The 23,515-nt window shown below is 42.3% G+C and overlaps 1 protein-coding gene across 2 annotated transcripts in view; it reads right to left on the reverse strand.

Moving 5' to 3' along the window:
- Nucleotides 1–5,093: 5,093 nt before the first annotated feature.
- Nucleotides 5,094–23,515, reverse strand: part of LOC110491182 (Krueppel-like factor 5) — a 47,640-nt gene continuing 29,218 nt past the window's right edge. For both annotated transcript variants that reach the window (XM_036950164.1, XM_021564533.2), the window contains one exon: nucleotides 5,094–5,703. In XM_036950164.1, coding sequence (XP_036806059.1) covers nucleotides 5,525–5,703 — 179 coding nt within the window. In that variant the 3' untranslated portion in view covers nucleotides 5,094–5,524. The remainder of the gene's footprint in view (nucleotides 5,704–23,515) is intronic.

Here is a 23,515-nt window from a genome sequence, read left to right on the forward strand (position 1 = left end):
CAGCAGAGCTTACCCATGATTTTTGCAACGATGCAAATCAATAATTGATTGTTTAAGTCAAAGTATGATATATTTGGGTTTGAAGTGGGAAATACGAAGTGGGAACTTTGTGGAAATCCGTGTCAATGACGTGTAAGTCCTTTGACTTACGTGACAGTTATGGGGCAGGCTTTAGTCAATTTGGAACTACCTTCCTTACAAACATTTTCGAGCTAACAAGTATGGGCTCCTTATATACAGAGAAAAATGCATGTGAAAATGTTTAATATATGTGAAATATAAATAATTTATTTCCACACATATATGTATTCCAAATACATTTACAGATGTATGTCACACATGAAAATACATTTTAAAAATGCATAAAAAATAAATTATTTATCCCGTTTTTGCATCCCAAAAATGTATTTTAATTAAAAAAAATCTGTATAGGTATTCTGTTACCAACCTGTTGCTACTGTAGCTTACTGCGGTCTGAAATTCACTTAAACTGTTAAGAGATGTTGGCTGGGCTGACGCTGGTGAAACGGTAGAAATCAGCTATATTATTCTGAGTGGATAGGTAAATGTTAATGCAGCTGGGACACCGTTGTTTCTGGAGACGTGCACGGCGGCGCTACAGCAAGAGTGTAGCTAGCTAGCTAACAAGTAGCAGTTGCTCAATAACTATACAAGTTTGGCTGGCTATCTAGCTATAGCTAGCATAGCTAACTGTGCAGTGAAGCAAATCCATTTGAAATAAGTTATTATGTAGCTCAGTGAGTAAATCACTGCTTTACCAGTACTAATGCTGCTGCATGACCTTAGTTTTGTTACCAACGCAAAGGTGTCTCTACAATAATAAACCTAGCTGTCAAAGGAAATACAATTCAGGTAAAAGTTTTAGGACAAAACATAATGATGTTTAAATTAGCTAGCTAGCTTTCAAAGTGTATGTTGCTAGTGAAATTAGTTCATCCTTCAATTTCGCAATTCTGTGTTTAGCAGAGTAACATTCTGTCCTATCCAACATGCACCAAATATTGTAGTTGCCTATATGCCATTTTCTGTCAGGTTACTCATCCCGGCCCCGTCTGCTCTGCATGGCCACATAAATGAAACCATGGCCAAACACCTTTCCCTCCACTGAAAGGGTTTGAGTATGTCATTGTCAAGTTCATAGAGTTTGATCCATGATGACAGACAATGTGACTATAATTGTTAGTCACAGTCTTGTTCCATCGCTGCAACTCCCGTACGGACTCAGGAGAGGCGAACGACGAGAGCCATGCGTCCTCCGAAACACAACCCTGCCAAGAAGCACTTGACAAACGGCTTGCTCAACCCGGAAGCCAGCCACACCAATGTGTTGGAGAAAACACTGTACAGCTGACGACCGAAGTTAGCGTGCATGCCCTCGTCCCACCACAAGGAGTCGCTAGAGCGCGATGGGACATGCCGGCCAAACCCTCCCCTAACCCAGACTGCGATGCAGTGCCTTAGACAGCTGTGCCACTCGGGAGGCCTATTGATGTTTTAACTTAAGCGGTGTCAAGGAAATTGTGCCTTCATGTTTCAACACAGGTACAGACACTCAGTCCTAGTGGGAAGTCAGGGATAGGTAGCCTACGGTACTGGCTGGAAGAATGGATTTTATGGTATAAACTGGAAGAATGCTTTATGGTATAAACATTGATAAGGTCATAACAGAGGAGACAGACAGATTCCATTCATAAAGACAGAATGACAGACACACAGTATAAAACCATTTGTGGGTTTTGCCCAAACAGATATGACTTAAGCCCTTTAGTTCAGTTATTACTAAGTAGTTACATAGGTATAAGGGCAACTTAGGGTGAACAGTTACCAGCCCTCTTTCAAAGGTCAGCCAATCGTCACTTGCAGGTGAAAACAATTCACAGCATACAGGGGTGGTTTCCTGGGAACCCATCCCTAAATGTACTCTGCTTTGACCAATATGTATACATTGTACTATATATACCAAAAATGTGTCCATCCAACATCATTACGTTAATGAATAATTATTGTGACCAATAGTGTAAAAAAAGTGACATTTCCATGGAGTGGTTGGGCATCGTCTCATACCCTGCTGCCAATATCTTTGAACATGGTAACCTGAACGAATCACATTGGCACACACACTAGAAAAAGATAAACTCTCATCAGGCTACAATACATAATATAAAAACAGATTTGTAAATATCAAAGTCTGTATGGGACGATTCTATTTTCAAAATGTATTAAGGTAAAAAAAAATGTATATGGCTATAGAATGTATTTTGAGCTGTAGTAGGTTGAACTCAATAAATTTAGAGTTTATCTAAAAAAACACTATTGACCAATTTTTCACATCTGTGTTTTTTCATCAGAATTGACTTCATCATGATTGCTTATGGGTACCTTCATGTGTGTGTAAAATATGAATGTTCTCCGATTTTTTTATGAATACATTTTTACAAAACACTATACAACCATTGTTTAGCTGGAATGGAATGCTCATATCCTACAGCATTTGACTGATATGTGGTGTTCTCACCTGACCATCTTAAGATGAATGCACTTACTGTAAGTCGCCCTGGATAATAGCGCCTGCTAAATTACAAGTGTAAATGTTTTACATACAGATCTCATATTACCGTATTTGCTACTTTTTATAATGTATAATTTGTACAATTCTTTATAAAAAAAATATGTTATTTGTTACGCTTGACTATGTAAAACCTAGCAGTACTACTTATTACGCTGAGAGTGGGGCACATATATTTCATTTAGCCAAAAAACATTATTATTATCAAGTAATATATTTTATAGATGTCTGTCATTGAACAACCCCATGCCATGATTAGATAGTGAAAAAACACACCCATCTCTTTCATAATTTCTGTAAACAATGAAAGCTAATTTACCAACATTTCTGAAAATGTATATATATATACACACAGGATTTTGGAATGAAACTCTTCATTTATACATAGATAGTGATATGGAATAATAATAAACATTACATGACTGTTTCTAAATATAAACATTACTTCCGAAAGATTCTATTGAATGTGGAGGCCAAGTCATCTGATGCAGCACCATCACTCTCTCCTTACACAGCCAGGAAGTGTGTTTTGGGTAATTGTCCTGTTGAAAAACAAATTATGGTCCGACAAAGGGCAAACCAGATGGGATGGCGTAACTCCCTTCACAGAACAGCACAAACAGGCTCTAACCAAAATAGAAAGAGGAGTGGGAGGCCCCGGTGCCCAACTGAGCAAGTGGACAACATCAGTCTCAACTTAAATAGTGAAGAGGCAACTCCAGGATGCTGGCCCTCTAGGCAGAGTTCCTCTGTCCAGTGTCTGTGTTCTTTTGCCCATCATAATCTTTTATTTTATTGGCCGGATTCGCCTCTTCACTGTTGACGTTGAGACTGGTGTTTTGGGGGTACTATTTAATGAAGCTGCCAGTTGAGGACTCGTGAGGAATCGGTTTCTTAAACTAGACACTAATGTCCTCTTGCTCATTTGCGCACCAGGGCCTCCCACTCCACAGTGGAAGGCCCTGGTGCCACAGCTGAAGTTCCACAGTTGAAGTTCAACTGTATATATAACATTTGTGGGCAATCCTAGTAGTCTGAATTTTAACCTGTATATACAGTTGAAGTCGGAAGTTTACATACACCTTAGAATATACATTAAAACTTAGTTTTCACAATGCCTGACATTTAATCCTAGTACAAATTCCCTGTCTTAGGTCAGTTAGGGTCACCACTTTATTTTAAGAATGTGAAATGTCAGAATAATAGTTGAGTGAAGGATTTATTTCAGCTTTTATTTCTTTCATCACATTCCCAGTGGGTCAGAAGTTTACAAACTCAAATAGTATTTGGAAGCATTGCCTTCAAATTGTTTAACTTGGGTCAAACGTTTTGGGTAGCCTTCCACAAGCTTCCCACAATAAATTGGTGAATTTTTGCCCATTCCTCCTGACAGAGCTGGTGTAACTAAGTCAGGTGTGTAGGCCTGACCACACGCTTTTTCAGTTCTGCCCACAAATTTTCTATAGGATTGAGGTCAGGGCTTTGTGATGACCACTCCAATACCTTGACTTTGTTGTCCTTAAGCCATTATGCCACAACTTTGGAAGTATGCTTTGTTCATTGTCCATTTGGAAGAAACATTTGCGACCAAGCTTTAACTTCCTGACTGATGTCTTGAGATATTGCTTCAATATATCCACATAATTGTCCATCCTCATGATGCCATCTATTTTGTGAAGTGCACCAGTCCCTCCTGCAGCAAAGCACCCCCACAACATGATGCTGCCACCCCTGTTCTTCACGGTTGGGATGGTGTTTTTGGCTTGCAATCCTCCCCCTTTTTCCCCAAACATAATGACGGACATTCTTGCCAAACAGTTCAGAGGACATTTCTCCAAAATGTATGATCTTTGTCCCGATGTGCAGTTGAAAACCGTAGTCTGGCTTTTTTATAGCGGTTTTGGAAAAGTGGCTTCTTCCTTGCTGAGAGCCCTTTCAGGGTAATTCAATATAGGACTTGTTTTACTGTGGATATAGATAATTTTGTACCTGTTTCCTCCGGCATCTACACAAGGTCCTTTGCTGTTGTTGTGGAATTGATTTTCACTTTTCGCACCGAAGTACGTTCATCTCGAGGAGACAGAATGCGTCTCCTTCCTAAGCGGTATGACGGCTGCGTGGTCCCATGGTGTTTATACTTGCGTACTATTGTTTGTACAGTTGAATGTGGTGATTGCTCCCAAGGATGAACCAGACTTGTGGTCTACATTTTTTTTCTGAGGTCTTGGCTGATTACTTTGATTTTCCCATGATGTCAAGCAAAGAGGCATTGAGTTTGAACGTAGGTCTTGAAATACATCCACAGGTACACCTCCAATTGATTCAAATTATCAGAAGCTTATAAAGCCATGACATAATTTTCTGTAATTTTCCAAGCTGTTTAAAGGCAATGTCAACTCAGTGTGTGTAAACTTCTGACCCACTGGATTTGTGATACAGTGAATTATAAGTGAAATAATCTGTCTGTAAACAACTGTTGGCATAATTACTTGTGTCATGCACAAAGTAGATGTCCTAACCGACTTGCCAAAACTATAGTTTGTTAACAAGAAATTTGTGGAGTGGTTGAAAAACGACCTAAGTGTATGTAAACTTCCAACTTCAACTGTATATACAGACAGACAGGTATACAATGTGCATGCATTAATACATGGAGCAATTGGAGGCAGGTGTCCATGGTCCCCTATTTCTTTGAAAGGAGGAGCAGACATTTTGATCTTTGTGTTGGCCCTCATGCAGTGCAATGCATTCTGGGGCTTCAGGATGGTGGTCATGTGTCCCTCTCTTCTGGTGACGCTTCAGGTGGTCGTAGCATGTGTGTGGGTGGATGTGTTGGTGGTTGGGTGTTTATGCCGGTGCACATGCTCACGTGCATGTACGTATGTGTGCGTGTTTAGTTCTGGTGACATTTCAGGTGGTCGTAGCGTGCGCGTGAGTTTAGTTCTGGTGGCGCTTCATGTGTAGGGCAAGGTGATCGGACCGGGAGAAACAGCGCCTGCAGGCTACACACTTGAAGGGCTTGGCTCCCGTGTGTTTACGATAGTGTCGTGTCAGCTCGTCAGAGCGGGCGAAACGCCAGTCACAGCCCTCCCAGTTGCAAGAGTATGGTTTCTCTCCTGAAACACACACAGAGAGAGACCAGGGATGTAAATACACTGTAAAATACCTAATAGTATGGGTTACAATTGGTGAGGCCTGTGTGGCTGTTAGACAGGGATGTGAATACACTGTAAAATACCTATCAGTATGGGTTACAATTGGTGAGGCCTGTGTGGCTGTTAGACAGGGATGTAAATACACTATAAAATACCTATTAGTATGGGTTCAATTGGTGAGGCCTGTGTGGCTGTTAGATAGGGATGTGAATACACTTTAAAATAAAACTGCCTCAAATTATGCACGCATGTACAACACACGCGCATGCACAAACACATGCCTGTTTTATGAGGTATCTACATGGTTTTACTAAAAGCCAGCAAACAATACCAACTCTGTGAAGCCCATAAACCAGGGGTCTCCAAACCTTTCTAGCATGGCTTTCAAAAATAAAACATGTCGTGAGCTAAAAAAAATGTCAAGCTTTCAAATAGGAACCTTCTTCTCCTCTCTCCTGCAAGTCTTCCTGGGGTCCTTTGTGTACAATGTAGAACATAGTATAAAAAATTAAGAAAAACCCGCAAATGTCTAGATGTGTCCAAACTTTTGACTGGTACTGTATATGAAATCAACTCTTGTGGCTTAAAACATGCTAATAATGGTCCTTTGAGTATATATATATTTTTTGTATACTTCCACTGGTATGCCATCCAGCCCTGGAGTTTTCCCAACCATAAAGGCCCCAATTGCATCAAGCAGTTCCTCCTCTGTCATTTGGCCTTCACATGAGTCTTTCTGTACAGATGTTAATTTTACAATATTATTAGGAAAAAAATCCATACAATTAGTTTCAGTTAGAGGAGATGGAGGAACCTGAAATGAAACCATATTCTTAAAGTACTTTACTTCCCCTTTCAAAATATAATTTGGTGAATCATGCGTGACTCTGTCATTTGTAACAAGTTTTAATAAAAACATTTTGGTAGCATTTCTATATTGAAGATTGAAAACGAATTTGGTGCATTTTTCCCCATATTCCATCCAGTTTGCTTTATTTTTATAATCTATTACACTGAATCTTTCTAGAATAAGTTCCTCCATTTCTTTTTGTTTTTCCTCTAACTTATTGTGCCTCACAAGACAATTATTAGCATGTTTTAACCACTCCTACATAACTGGTAGATTATCAGACACGCAACAAGAAGTTCTGATATCATTATTACTGAAACAGGACCCAAGGGGTATATATATAAAGATCCAGTCCATTTAAAAAATACGAGACCTCTAACACTTCAGTGTTGTGATTAAAAATCGTAGCAAAATGCTTGGCGCATAGAATTAAAAAAGTATTGTCAGATATTATTCATCCTAATCAGACAGGTTTTTTACATGGACGATACTTTGGAGATAATATAAGACAAGTACTGGAAACAATAGAATACTATGAATTATTGGGGACACCAGGCCTGGTTTTCATAGCTGATTTTGAAAAGGCTTTTGATAAAGTACGACTGGAGTTTATATATAAATGCCTAGAATATTTCAATTTTGGGGAATCTCTTATAAAATGGGTTAAAATTATATATAGCAAACCTAGGTGTAAAATTGTAAATAATGGCTACATCTCAGAAAGTTTTAAACTCTCTAGAGGAGTATAACAAGGTTGTCCACTGTCGGCATATCTATGTATTATTGCCATCGAAATATTAGCTGTTAAGATTAGATCAAACAATAATATTAAGGGATTAGAAATCCGTGGCTTAAAAACTAAAGGTGTCACTGTACGCTGATGATTCATGTTCTTTTAAAAGCACAATTAGAGTCTCTCCATGGCCTCATAGAGGATCTAGACACTTTTGCTATTCTCTCAGGATTAAAACCAAATTATGAGTGTACTATATTACGTATTGGATCACTAAAAAATACACATTTTACATTACCATGTAGTTTACCAATTAAATGGTGTGAAGGAGATGTGGACATACTCGGTATACAAATCTCAAAAGAAAGAAATGATCTCCAATACATCCAATACATTTTTATAGAAAGTTAGCAAAAATAGATGAGATCTTGCTACCATGGAAAGGAAAATACCTGTCTATTTGTGGAAAAATCACCCTGATTAACTCTTTAGTCATATCACAGTTTACCTATTTGCTTATGGTTTTGCCTACACCTAGTGACCTGCTTTTTAAATTATATGAACATAAAATATTCCATTTTATTTGGATAGGCAAGCCAGATAAAATTAAAAGGGCCTATTTATTTAACGAATATGAATTAGGAGGGCAGAAATGATTAAATATTAAAGCATTAGACCTCTCACTAAAGGCATCAGTCATATAAAAGTTATACTTAAATCCAAACGGGGTCTCTAGTAAATTGGTACGAATGTCTCATCCTATGTTCAAGAAGGGCCTTTTCCCCTTTATTCAGATTACACCGGCCCACTTTCGATTGTTTGAAAAGGAAATAATCTCCAAAATCTTTCTTCTTTTAAACAAGCCTTAGAAAGTTGGTTGCAATTTCAGTTTAATCCACCTGAAAAGACAGAACAAATAATGCAACAAATATTGTGGTTAAATTCAAATATATTTATTGATAAAAAAAAAAATTAAAAATCAAAGAAATGTTTAAAAAAAGGTATATTTTTTGTGAATGATATCATAAATATGACTAGTGGAGTTATGTCACACATGCAGCTAACACAGACATATGGAGATGTCTGCCCCACCCAAAATTACAACCAATTAATTGGAGGCAAGTAGAAGGGGAAAAAAGTAAGGAACTTGTATGTCGGCCCTGTATTAAAGAATATAAATGGTTAAAGAAAAGTGTGATAAATAAAAACATATACCTATTTCACATTTAAGGACCAAAAACTGACAGCTGTGCCAAATAAATTGCAAAATAGTTGGGAAGAGATTTGCGATGTACCCATTCCATGGCACATGGTTTATGAATTGATACGCAAAACAACGCCGGATGCAAAACTTCACATTTTTCAATTTAAATTACTATACAAAATTCTTGCAACTAATAGAATGTTATATATATGGGGGATACAATCTTCCCAGCTCTGCAGATTCTGCTGTGAGGAGTCTTTAGATCATTTATTTTGGTATTGTCCATATGTAGCTCATTTTTGGTCACAGGTCCAGGAATGGCTGAAGAATTGCAACATTTGCCTAGAACTAACGCTGCAGGCAGCAATACTGGGTGATTTGAAAAGCCATAGTCAATCAATCAATAATATAATTATTATTTTAGCAAAAATGTTTATTTTTAATTTACAATCTGTAGAAGCTATGAGAATAGAAATGTTCAAGTTGTTTGTGAGGCATCACAGCACAGTTGAAAAATATATGGCAAATAGAAATCCAAAATGGATGATGTTGAGAGATAGATGGGAGAGGTTGAATGGAGCTGAAGGGTGGGACTAATAGCAAGATAAAACATGTAGTACATACGGGGTCTGTAAAATGTATATATGTTCAGAACTTTTGTGAAATAGCACAGTTACAAATATAAATCAAACTGGACGAACATCAGAAATAGAGGAAGGACTAAAAACAAACAAAAAAATAAACTGTGAATGTAAAATGTGTATAAGATGTATAAATTTAAGATAAAACCCGAAATGTTTATTAGTTTACTCCAATTGGGGGATCGGTGGTAGGGTTTGCGGGGAATATTAATAAAGGTATATTCTTTAAAAAAAGTATGTATGTCTATATAGGTATGTGTATGTGTATATGTATGCATGTATGTATGGATATATATATTTACCCCAAAAATATATGATGCAGACAATTACATTGATGGAACCAATATTCTTTCCGCAATATTTAGCTGATCCAGCAAAGACCAGATCAAGAATGTTGTAACCCACCAAGGAGCACTGATGAGGCAGCAGCAAGAACAACTCTCCCAAATACAGTGCCTTGCGAAAGTATTCGGCCCCCTTGAACTTTGCGACCTTTTGCCACATTTCAGGCTTCAAACATAAAGATATAAAAGTGTTTTTTTGTGAAGAATCAACAACAAGTGGGACACAATCATGAAGTGGAACGACATTTATTGGATATTTCAAACTTTTTTAACAAATCAAAAACTGAAAAATTGGGTGTGCAAAATTATTCAACCCCCTTAAATTAATACTTTGAAGCGCCACCTTTTGCTGCGATTACAGCTGTAAGTCGCTTGGGGTATGTCTCTATCAGTTTTGCACATCAAGAGACTGAAATTGTTTCCCATTCCTCCTTGCAAAACAGCTCGAGCTCAGTGAGGTTGGATGGAGAGCATTTGTGAACAGCAGTTTTCAGTTCTTTCCACAGATTCCCGATTGGATTCAGGTCTGGACTTTGACTTGGCCATTCTAACACCTGGATATGTTTATTTTTGAACCATTCCATTGTAGATTTTGCTTTATGTTTTGGATCATTGTCTTGTTGGAAGACAAATCTCCGTCCCAGTCTCAGGTCTTTTGCAGACTCCATCAGGTTTTCTTCCAGAATGGTCCTGTATTTGGCTCCATCCATCTTCCCATCAATTTTAACCATCTTCCCTGTCCCTGCTGAAGAAAAGCAGGCCCAAACCATGATGCTGCCACCACCATGTTTGACAGTGGGGATGGTGTGTTCAGCTGTGTTGCTTTTACGCCAAACATAATGTTTTGCATTGTTGCCAAAAAGTTCAATTTTGGTTTCATCTGACCAGAGCACCTTCTTCCACATGTTTGGTGTGTCTCCCAGGTGGCTTGTGGCAAACTTTAAATGACACTTTTTATGGATATCTTTAAGAAATGGCTTTCTTCTTGCCACTCTTCCATAAAGGCCAGAATTGTGCAATATACGACTGATTGTTGTCCTATGGACAGAGTCTCCCACCTCAGCTGTAGATCTCTGCAGTTCATCCAGAGTGATCATGGGCCTCTTGGCTGCATCTCTGATCAGTCTTCTCCTTGTATGAGCTGAAAGTTTAGAGGGACGGCCAGGTCTTGGTAGATTTGCAGTGGTCTGATACTCCTTCCATTTCAATATTATCGCTTGCACAGTGCTCCTTGGGATGTTTAAAGCTTGGGAAATCTTTTTGTATCCAAATCCGGCTTTAAACTTCTTCACAACAGTATCTCGGACCTGCCTGGTGTGTTCCTTGTTCTTCATGATGCTCTCTGCGCTTTTGACGGACCTCTGAGACTATCACAGTGCAGGTGCATTTATACGGAGACTTGATTACACACAGGTGGATTGTATTTATCATCATTAGTCATTTAGGTCAACATTGGATCATTCAGAGATCCTCACTGAACTTCTGGAGAGAGTTTGCTGCACTGAAAGTAAAGGGGCTGAATAATTTTGCACGCCCAATTTTTCAGTTTTTGATTTGTTAAAAAAGTTTGAAATATCCAATAAATGTCGTTCCACTTCATGATTGTGTCCCACTTGTTGTTGATTCTTCACAAAAAAATACAGTTTTATATCTTTATGTTTGAAGCCTGAAATGTGGCAAAAGTTTGCAAAGTTCAAGGGGGCCGAATACTTTCCCAAGGCACTGTATCAGAGACCCTCTAGGCCCTTACCGACTCCAACCAAAGTTCAACCTCAACCCAGGAGGAGCCAATGTCCAAGTCTCACCGCCCAGTGCTACAGGTGTCACCGTAGTTCCTCCAGGGAACCTGCACCGGGAACCCAAGATCCCAGCCCGGGAGTATGACGGCCACCCAGGAGGATGCAAGGGGTTTCTCATTCAGTATTCACTGGTGTTCGAGCTACAGTCCTCCTTATTCCACATCGATCGGGCCATGATCACCTAAATCATCTCTCTACTCTCGGGCAAGGCCCTGGCTTGGGCAATGTCAGTGTGGGAACAGCAGCCACCATCCAGCAGCTCCATATTAGCCTTCATTGCCGAGCTACGACAAGTCTTCGACCACTCCGTCAGTGGACGAGAAGCGGCCAGTCGACTGTTCAACATCCGCCAGGGGGCCAGACCAGTGGCTGACTTCGCCATTGAGTTCTGCACCCTCGCCGCTGAGAGTGGGTGGAATACGGAGGCCCAGGTCACCAGGGTTTGTCTAATTCCATCATGGAGGAACTGGCCTCTCGGGAACTAGGAGAGGACCTCGTCCCTAAAATGCTTGCAATCAGGATCAACAACCGCCTCTGAGAACACATGAGACAGCGCCTTTTTGACACCACCCCAGTATCCCGGTTTCCTGAGGACCCCAAGCCCCCAGAACCCAGCATTAAGGAGCCCATGCAGCTGGGACGCACACTTCATAGCAAACAGGTGCGTGACAAGCGCATGCGAAGGCTGCCGCTTCTACTGCGGAGGTCTCGGCCATCTCTGTACTACATGCCCAGAGCTGACGGGAAACACCAGGGCTCGCCAGGTCAAGGGGAGACCCTGACGAGCTGTGCAGTGACCTCCCGACTACCCAGTCACCATCTGTCACTGCCCGCAATCCTCCACTGGGAAAACTGTAGGCACCATTCTCAAGCCTTCGTGGACTCCGGGGCCGCAGATATATTCATTGATCATGATTTCGCCAGAGAATTACAACTCCCCTGCATGAAGTGTCCCATCCCTCTGCATATTCAAGCCGTTGAGGGACAGCCCATTGGCTCCAGTCAGGTGGAAAATCAGACCAACCCCATTCTACTACAGGCTGGGGTGAACCACTTAGAGACTTAGTTTTCTTTTGATCACTGCTCTTGAGAACCCCCTTATCCTGGGGTACCCCTGGCTAGTGCTACAAACCCACTAGTCTCCTGGTCCATGAGACACCTACTAGACTGTGGTAAGGACTGCCAGACTAAATGTCTAAGACCCCAACCAAGAGCCTTGCCGTGTCCTCCAGCATCCCTTCCCTCGACTGTGCCATATAACTCCTACCCGGCTCCACACCTCTCTGGGGCATTTGACCCCTGAAGCAGCAATGGACAATTACATCCGTGAGTCACTGGAGGCAGGTTTCATTCAGCCCTCTATATCCCCAGCTAGTGGAGGCTTCTTCTTCGTTGGTAAGAAGGATGGAGGCCCAATTCTTCACCAAATTAGACCTCTGCAACAATTACAATCTGGCGAGAATCAGAGAAGGAGATGAGGGGAAAACTGCCTTTAACACCCCACTGAGTATTTAGTCATGCCCTTCGAAATATCGAACTTACCGGCAGTCTTTCAAGCATTGGTCAATGACACTCTTAGGGATATGTCGAATCTGTTCATCTTTGTTTACCTCGACAACATCCTGATTAATTCCAAAACCCTTCTGGAATACATACTGCCTGTCCGCCGAGTCCTGAGACGCCTCCTGCAGAGCCAACTATATGTCAAGATAGAGAAGTGTGAGTGCCATGTATCCCAAGTTTCCTTCCTGGGTCAAATTATCTCTACTGCAGGCATCCAAATGGACCCCATAAAGATTCAGGTGGTCGCCGACTAGTCCTGTCCCACCTCACTCAAGCAGGTGTAACGGTTCCTCGGCTTTGCCCATTTTTATACGCAACATTGGTGCGGTGACAGCGCCTCCCACAGTCCTAGCCCACAAGTTCTAGACCCGTTTTTGCCGGACTCCCGAGGCTGACAGGGCATTCATGGTGCTCAAGGGACATTTCACCTCTGGACCCATCCTCATTCATACTAATCCTACTCATCTCTTTGTGGTAGAGGTGGATGCCTCAGACACCGGAGCAGGGGCGGTCCTTTCACAGCGGAACGAATAGGACAAGAAATTGCACCCATGTGCCTTTCTCTCCAAGCGGTTCTCGCCAATGGAACGCAACTACGATGTAGGCTACTGGGAGCTCTTGGCGGTTAAGTGGGAAAATACAGCGGGCCAACCTGGAGCTGGAGAAATCACTGCTGTTTCGTCTCCACCCAGGCCAGCAATTGGAGCAAGATCCTCATCTGGGCGGAGGATGCTCACAACACACTGCCAAACTCGTCCACTGGAGTGTTGCTGTTCAAGTGTCAGTTCGGGTTTGCCCTCCCGTATCCTGAACAAGAGGCTGATGTGGGGGTGCCATCAGCTGAGGCGTTCATTCAACGATGTTGCCGCATCTGGATCAGAGCGCGATCCACCTTGCTCTGCTCCTCTGCCCATTTGTTCGGCTTGGCCCTGTAGTCTATGCAGTCTCGTTATGAGGAGAAAAAGAAGCAGAATGCGGCGCTGTGCGTCTTTCTTCCTTGGAGAACTTTTGCTGCTGCATCGTCTTCTAGAGGGTCTGCAGAAGCAGACCAAGCAGCTAAGCAGGCTTCCCTGGCTTCCAGGGCCACCCCAAAGTCTGCTCCTGTTTGTCCTGTTACACAAGAGCAGTGCCAGTCTGCTTGGCACAGGCGCTGTTTTACTGCCAAGATGGCGCCGACAGACAGACATGGCAGATTTGCTTTTAGCTCCTAAGCAACTTTGCAGTATTTTTATTTGTGTGTGTGTTATTTCTTACATTATTAGCCCAGAACATTTTTTGTGTTATTACATACAGCTGGAAACTATTGGATATCAGAGCGGCGGTAACTCACCAGCATTACAACCAGGAATACTACTTTCCAGAATTTGATTCTTTGTTCGTAACCCTCAGGGCAATTGAACTTAACCCAGAGGCTGCTCCAAGAAGCCGCTCTGCCAGTGGAGAAGAGGTATTCGGAGTGGACTAGTCCGACAAATTGCTTCAGAGTATATTACTCGCTAATATTCAGTCTCTGGGCAAGTGTCTCCTTCCAGAGACACATCGGGGACTGTAAAATACATGAGGCAGCCATGACTTTAAAGGAATGATGGCTCTCTAGGGATATACTGTCCCCATCCATACAGCCAGCTGGGTTCACAGTACATCTTGCAGACAGGAATAAAGACCTCTCCGGGAAGAAGAAGGCTGTATGTTTCATGATGAACTACTTATGGTGTGATTGTGATAACATACAGAAACTCAAGTCCTTTTGTTCACCCGACCTAGAATACCTCACAATCAAATCCTGACTGTATTACCTCCCAAGATAACTATTTTCGGTTATAGTCACAGCCTTGTATATTCCCCATCAAGCCGATACCACGACGGCCCTTAAAGAACTACACTGGACTTTATGCAAACTGGAAACCACATATCCCGAGGCTGCATTTATAGTAGCTGGGGGATTTTAACAAAGCAAATTTGAGGAAAACACTCACGAAGTTCTATCAACACATTAACTGTAGTACTCACACTTGTAAAACACTCGACCACTGCTACTCCCCCTTTCAATATGCCTACAAGGCCCTCCCCCACCCTCCCTTCGGCAAATCAGATCACGACTCCATTTTGTTCTTCCCTTCCTATAGGAAGAAACTCAAACAGGAAGTACCCGTGATATAGTCTGACCAATCGGAATCCATGCGTCAAGATTGTTTTGATCATGCTGACTGGGAAATGTACCGGGTAGCCTCTGAGAATAACATTGACGTATACACGGACACGGTGACTGAGTTCATCAGGAACTGTATATGGGATGTTGTTCCCACTGTGATTATTAAAGCCTACCAAAACCAGAAACCGTAGATAGATGGCACCATTCACACAAAACTGAAAGCGCAAACCACCGCATTTAACCATGGCAAGATGACTGGGAATATGTTTGAATACATACAGTGTAGTTATTCCCTCTATTAGGCAATCAAACAGGAAAAATGCCAGTACCAAGACAAAGTGGAGTCGTAATTCAACAGCTCAGACACAAGATGTATGTGGCAGGGTTTACAAACAATCACGGATTACAAAGGGAAAACCAGCCATGTCGCGGATACCGTTGTCTTGCTCCCGGACAAGCTTAACACTATTGCCCGCTTTGAGGATAACACAGTGCCACCGATCATATAATCTCCACCTTACCTGACACCCTAGACCCTCAGTTTACCGCAAGCTCATCATTAAGCTCAGGCCCTGGACTTCCTGACGGGCTGCCCCCAGGTGGTGAAGGTAGGAAACACCACTTTGCTGATCCTCAACACAGGGACCCCACAAGGGTGCGTGCTTAGCCCCCTCCCGTACTCCCTGTAAACACATGACTGCGTGGCCACGCATACCTCACACTCAATCATCAAGTTTGCGGATGACACAACAGTAGTAGGCCTGATTACCAACAATGATGAGACAGCCTACAGGGAGGAGTTGTTGGCCCTGGCAGAGTGGTGCAAAGAAAATAACCTCTCCCTCAACGTCAACAAAACGAAGGAGATGATGGCATACTTCAGGAAACAGCAGAGGGAGCATGCCCCTATCCACATCGACAGGACCGCAGTGGAGAAGGTGGAAAATGAAAGATCCTCTGCATACACCTACCTGACAATCTGAAATGGTCCACCCACACAGAGAGTGTGGTGAAGAAGGCTCAACAGCCTCTCTTCAACCTCAGGAGGCTGAAGAAATACGACTTGGCCCCTATGACCCTCACAAACTTTTACAGATGCACCATAGAGAGCATCCTGTCAGACTATGTCACCGCCTGGTATGGCAACTGCACCGTCTGCAACCCCAGGGCTCTCCAGAAGGTGGTGCAGTCTGGCCAACGCATCAACTGTGGGCACACTGCCTGCCCTCCAGGACACCTACAGTACCCGATGTCATAAGAAGGCCAAAAAGATCCGACATTAACCACCCTATCCATGGCCTATTCACCCCGCTATTATCCAGAAGGTGAGGTTAGTACAAGTGCATCAAAGCTGGGACCGAGAGACGCATACTTTCATATGACCATATATCTCCCTCACAGAAAGTTCCTGAGTTTACATTTTGAGGCTCTAGCCTTCAAGTTTCTGGTCCTCCCTTTTGGGCTTTCCCTCTTTACTCGCACTTAATGTTTTTTATTTTACCCTTATTATACCAGGGAAGTTGATTGAGGAACCATTGTAATTTATAGCAATGACCTGGTGAATAGTTCATGGCAGAGGAGGTTGGATGATTGAGCCAATTGAATGAGTGGCTCCAAAGTTGTGGGCTCAGGATATTGGACTACCTGGATGACTGGCAGGTGCTAGCCGGGCCGAGGGAGCAGGTGGAGTTCCACACATGCTGGTATCCCATGTTCAGTCTCTGGGTTTATTGTGAATCAAGAGAAGAGCTTTTCCCTTCGCTTCTATCACCCACTGCGACCTTTCCAGCAGTGGGTGATAGACAATAGCTTGGACGCACTTGCTCCACCTAAACCGGTCACTCAGGGTGTCCCTGTCTCCCCTTCCGACTCTGGCTCAGTGGAGGGACCCGCAGCATTTGTCTCTGGGGACCCCCATGGGTCAAGTTATATCCCGCAGGCCGATCACGACAGACGCATCCCCCAGAGGGTGCGTTGTGCGTGGGCAGCTGAATTCGGGAGTTGTCGACAGTTTCACATCAGTTACATGGAGCTGTTGGAGGTGTACATAGCAGGCCAGCATGTGCTTGTGAGGACTCTGTACTGCTGTAGAGCAATGCACACTTTCCCTCGCTCCGGGTGACTAATCTCCCGGGCGCCTGAACACAGGTGTGAATCTAATATCCAGTGGGGGCGCCCGCACTCGGGAGTGGAGGCTGCACCCCTAGGTGGTCTCCCAGATGCCACTTTTTTCTCAGGCTGGGAAAAGTCCAAATTGGGCTTTTCTGTCAACAGTATACAGCTCTCTCATCCTCAGAGGCTAGGAGAGTTTTGGGGGAACTCGAGCATAGTATTAGTGAGATGGAGGTAGAGCTGGTGGGGCAAGGCAATGTAGGCCTCCAGGCTAATTTATATGAAATGCTCCCAGCTCCTCCTCTTCCTTCAGTTTGGAAAGACAGAGTGGTGAAGCCAAGGGTGAGTGTTGCCTACGGCTTTCGGATGTGCGGGTGACCTTTTTTTTGTGAAGAATCAACAACAAGTGGAACACAATCATGAAGTGGAACGACATTTATTGGATATTTCAAACTTTTTTAACAAATCAAAAACTGAAAAATTAGGCGTGCAAAATTATTCAGCCCCTTTACTTTCAGTGCAGCAAACTCTCTCCAGAAGTTCAGTGAGGATCTCTGAATGATCCAATGTTGACCTAAATGACTAATGATGATAAATACAATCCACCTGTGTGTAATCAAGTCTCCGTATAAATGCACCTGCACTGTGATAGTCTCAGAGGTCCGTCAAAAGCGCAGAGAGCATCATGAAGAACAAGGAACACACCAGGCAGGTCCGAGATACTGTTGTGAAGAAGTTTAAAGCCAGATTTGGATACAAAAAGATTTCCCAAGCTTTAAACATCCCAAGGAGCACTGTGCAAGCGATAATATTGAAATGGAAGGAGTATCAGACCACTGCAAATCTACCAAGACCTGGCCGTCCCTCTAAACTTTCAGCTCATACAAGGAGAAGACTGATCAGAGATGCAGCCAAGAGGCCCATGATCACTCTGGATGAACTGCAGAGATCTAAAGCTGAGGTGGGAGACTCTGTCCATAGGACAACAATCAGTCGTATATTGCACAAATCTGGCCTTTATGGAAGAGTGGCAAGAAGAAAGCCATTTCTTAAAGATATCCATAAAAAGTGTCGTTTAAAGTTTGCCACAAGCCACCTGGGAGACACACCAAACATGTGGAAGAAGGTGCTCTGGTCAGATGAAACCAAAATTGAACTTTTTGGCAACAATGCAAAACGTTATGTTTGGCGTAAAAGCAACACAGCTCATCACCCTGAACACACCATACCCACTGTCAAACATGGTGGTGGCAGCATCATGGTTTGGGCCTGCTTTTCTTCAGCAAGGACAGGGAAGATGGTTAAAATTGATGGGGAGATGGATGGAGCCAAATACAGGACCATTCTGGAAGAAAACCTGGTGGAGTCTGCAAAAGACCTGAGACTGGGACGAAGATTTGTCTTCCAACAAGACAATGATCCAAAACATAAAGCAAAATCTACAATGGAATGGATCAAAAATAAACATATCCAGGTGTTAGAATGGCCAAGTCAAAGTCCAGACCTGAATCCAATCGAGAATCTGTGGAAAGAACTGAAAACTGCTGTTCACAAATGCTCTCCATCCAACCTCACTGAGCTCGAGCTGTTTTGCAAGGAGGAATGGGAAAAAAATTCAGTCTCTCGATGTGCAAAAGATAGAGACATACCCCAAGCGACTTACAGCTGTAATCACAGTAAAAGGTGGCGCTACAAAGTATTAACTTAAGGGGGCTGAATAATTTTGCACGCCCAATTTTTCAGTTTTTGATTTGTTAAAAAAGTTTGAAATATCCAATAAATGTCGTTCCACTTCATGATTGTGTCCCACTTGTTGTTGATTCTTCACAAAAAAATACAGTTTTATATCTTTATGTTAGAAGCCTGAAATGTGGCAAAAGGTCGCAAAGTTCAAGGGGGCCGAATACTTTCGCAAGGCACTGTACCATCTGGACTCTATAGTACACAAGGACCAGACATATTGCGTACCGGGACGCTCAATCACGGACAACTTGTTCTTAATCAGGGACTAGTTGGACTTGTCGAGACTTGTCGAGAGGTTCTAATGTTAACTTTTTTCACTGGTCTCTTTAGATCAAGGTAAGGCTTTTGATAGAGTGGGCCATGAGTATCTGTTTAATGTATGTGTTTGGGTTTGGGGAAAGGATTTTGACCTGTGTGAAGATGTTGTATGCTGGGGCGTCATATATGGTCAAGGTGGGAGGGGGGCTCAGTAGGCCAGTCTGGGTGAGACAGGGCATTAGACAAGGATGCCCTCTATCGGACAGTTACAGTTGAAGTCAGAAGTTTACATAAAGTTAGGTTGGAGTCATTAAAACTCGTTTTTCAACCACTCCACAAATTTCTTGTTAACAAACTATAATTTTGGCAAGTCGGTTAGGACATCTACTTTGTGCATGACACAAGTCATTTTTACAGCAATTGTTTACAGGCCGATTTCACTTGTAATTCACTGTTTCTAAATTCCAGTGAGTCAGAACTTTACATACACTAAGTGGACTGTACCATTAAACAGCTTGGAAAATTCCAGAAAATGATGTCATGGCTTTAGAAACTTCTGTTTGGCTAATTGACGTCATTTGAGTCAATTGGAGGGATACCTGTGGATGTATTTCAAGGCCTACCTTCAAACTCAGTGTCTCTTTCCTTGACATCATGGGAAAAATCAAAAGAAATCAGCCAAGACCTCTGAAAAACAATTGTAGACCTCTACAAGTCTGGTTCATCCTTGGGAGCAATTTCCAAACGCCTGAAGGTACCACGTTCATCTGTGCAAACAATAGTATGCAAGTATAATCACCATGGGACCACGCAGCCATCATACCGCTCAGGAAGGAGACGCGTTCAGTCTCCTAGAGATGAAGTATTTTGGTGGGAAAAGTGCAAATCAATCTCAGAACAACAGCAAAGGAACTTGTGAAGATGCTGGAGGAAATAGGTACAAAAGTATCTATATCCACAGTAAACCGAGTCCTAAATCGACATAACCTGAAAGGCCGCTTAGCAAGGACTGCTCCAAAAACGCCATAAAAACGGCAGACTATGATTTGCAACTGCACATGGGGACAAAGATAGTACTTTTTGGAGAAATGCCCTCTGGTTTCATGAAACAAAAATATAACTTTTTGGCCATAATGACCATTGTTATGTTTGGAGGAAAAAGGGGAGGGCTTGCAATCCAAAAAACATCATCCCAACCATGAAGCACGGGGGAGGCAGCAATTATGTTGTTATGTGCTTTGCTGCAGGAGGGACTGGTGCACTTCGTAAAATAGATGGCATCATGAGGCAGGAAAAAGATGTGTATATATTGAAGCAACATATCAAGACATCAGTCAGGAAGTTAAAGCTTGGTCACAAATGGGTCTTCCAAATGGACAATGACCCAAGCATACCTCCAAAGTTGTGGCAAAATGGCTTAAGGACAACAAAGTCAACGTACTGGAGTGGCCATCACAAAGCCCTGACCTCAATCAGGGCAGAACTGAAAAAGCGTGTGCGAGCAAGGAGGCCTACAAACCTGACTCAGTTACACCAGCTCTGTCAGGAGGAATGCGAAAAAATTCACCAACTTATTGTGGGGAGCTTGTGGAAGGCTACCCGAAACGATTGACCCAAGTGTATATACAGTTGAAGTCGGAAGTTTACATACACCTTAGCCAAATACATTTAAACTCAGTTTTTCACAATTCCTGACATTTAATCATAGTAAAAATTACCTGGATCACCACTTTATTTTAAGAATATGAAATAGTGAATAATAGTAGAGAGAATGATTTATTTCAGCTTTTATTTCTTTCATCACATTCCAAGTCGGACAGAAGTCAATTAGTATTTGGTAGCATTGCCTTTCAATGGTTTAACTTCGGTCAAACATATACAGTGGGGCAAAAAAGTATTTAGTCAGCCACCAATTGTGCAAGTTCTCCCACTTAAAAAGATGAGAGAGGCCTGTAATTTTCATCATAGGTACACCAACTATGACAGACAAAATGAGATTTTTTTCTCCAGAAAATCACATTGTAGGATTTTTAATTAAATTATTTGCAAATTATGGTGGAAAATAAGTATTTGGTCAATAACAAAAGTTTATAAATACTTTGTTATATTCCCTTTGTTGGCAATGACAGAGGTCAAACGTTTTCTGTAAGTCTTCACAAGGTTTTCACACACTGTTGCTGGTATTTTGGCCCATTCCTCCATGCAGATCTCCTCTAGAGCAGTGATGTTTTGGGGCTGTTGCTGGGCAACACGGACTTTCAACTCCCTCCAAAGATTTTCTATGAGGTTGAGATCTGGAGACTGGCTAGGACACTCCAGGATCTTGAAATGCTTCTTACAAAGCCACTCCTTCTTTGCCCGGGCGATGTGTTTGGGATCATTGTCATGCTGAAAGACCCAGCCACGTTTCATCTTCAATGCCCTTGCTGATGGAAGGAGGTTTTCACTCAAAATATCACGATTCATGGCCCCAATAATTCTTTCCTTTACACAGATCAGTCGTCCTGGTCCCTTTGCAGAAAAACAGCCCCAAAGCATGATGTTTCCACCCCCATGCTTCACAGTAGGTATGGTGTTCTTTGGATACAACTCAGCATTCTTTGTCCTCCAAACACGACGAGTTGAGTTTTTACCAAAAAGTTATATTTTGGTTTCATCTGACCATTTGACATTCACCCAATCTTCTTCTGGATCATCCAAATGCTCTCTAGCAAACTTCAGACGGGCCTGGCTTGTACTGGCTTAAGCAGGGGGACACGTCTGGTACTGCAGGATTTGAGTCCCTGGCGGCGTAGTGTGTTACTGATGGTAGGCTTTGTTACTTTGGTCCCAGCTCTCTGCAGGTCATTCACTAGGTCCCCCCGTGTGGTTCTGGGATTTTTGCTCACCGTTCTTGTGATCATTTTGACCCCACGGGGTGAGATCTTTCGTGGAGCCCCAGACCTCGGGAGATTATCAGTGGTCTTGTATGTCTTCCATTTCCTAATAATTGCTCCCACAGTTGATTTCTTCAAACCAAGCTGCTTACCTATTGCAGATTCATTCTTCCCAGCCTGGTACAGGTCTACAATTTTGTTTCTGGTGTCCTTTGACAGCTCTTTGGTCTTGGCCATAGTGGAGTTTGGAGTGTGACTGTTTGAGATTGTGGACAGGTGCCTTTTATACTGATAACAAGTTCAAACAGGTGCCATTAATACAGGTAACGAGTGGAGGACAGAGGAGCATCTTAAAGAACAAGTTAAAGGTCTGTGAGAGCCAGAAATCTTGCTTGTTTGTAGGTGACCAAATACTTATTTTCCACCATAATTTGCAAATAAAATAATTAAAAATCCTACAATGTGATTTTCTGGATTTTTTTTTCTCATTTTGTCTGTCATAGTTGGTGTACCTATGATGAAAATTACAGGCATCTCTCATCTTTTTAAGTGGGAGTACTTGCACAATTGGTGGCTGACTAAATACTTTTTTTGCCCCACTGTATGGGAAATGTTCGATGTAACGCTTTACACATCGCGAGAAAACACGCATTGCTGGCTCAGTTGGGAGCGGAAGCTCTCACGCACCAGTGGCCTCAGACCCTCCTTTATGCGTTTCCCTCTGTGTACCTTATTCAGCCCACACTGGTTAAGGTGAGTTGGGAGGGCTTGCCGTTGGCCCAAACAACCTTGGTTTGAGGATATTGTTTGCCTTTTTCATATGATTCTGCTTTTTGCATCATATGGGGGATGATTTCTGTATTTTGAAAGTTACATATCTTAAATTCGATTGCTGACAAGGAAAATATTTTGGGACAATGTCAACAATGGACTAATGAAACAAATAGCAAAATATTGTTTTGGGGTGGAATTTTATTTTAAGAGTCTATTGATTAATCTGTGTGTCAGTCTAAGCTTAACTCAGTAGAGACTAAAGGATATTCCAGAGACTGGGTGTGGCAACTCGTATATCTAAAGTTTAGTTTTAGGTAGAGTGGGACTTTTTGTAAAATGTATAAATTAAAACATAGCATCAACCTACATGACATCAAAGAGGGCCAACCAACTTTCTGGTAGAGAATGCAGTGATGAGTACTAAAATTGTCGCCCGTAATAAAGAGCAGTGTGCTATGATAAACTGTATCTAATGGCTTCAATTATGTGACAGATTTTTTTATTGCTTGGATGTGACTGCCCCCAGTGAAGAGTGATACTGAATTGAAGGAATGAATCTGTGCCTCGAGTTTATCACCTGAGGATAAACCTCACCTCAACCTTACCTCATTGTCCTTGTCAGGCTTGATTCTCATGTTCTTCAGTAGAGGGCACTAGTGCCTAAACTTTCCATAGCTGTGTTGTACCTCGTTTCCCATCTTCAGAGAAGAGTAGTTATAGTCTG

The sequence above is a fragment of the Oncorhynchus mykiss genome, chromosome 2 (genome assembly GCF_013265735.2).
Source record: "Oncorhynchus mykiss isolate Arlee chromosome 2, USDA_OmykA_1.1, whole genome shotgun sequence".
In the NCBI taxonomy this organism is placed as follows: Eukaryota; Metazoa; Chordata; class Actinopteri; order Salmoniformes; family Salmonidae; genus Oncorhynchus; species Oncorhynchus mykiss.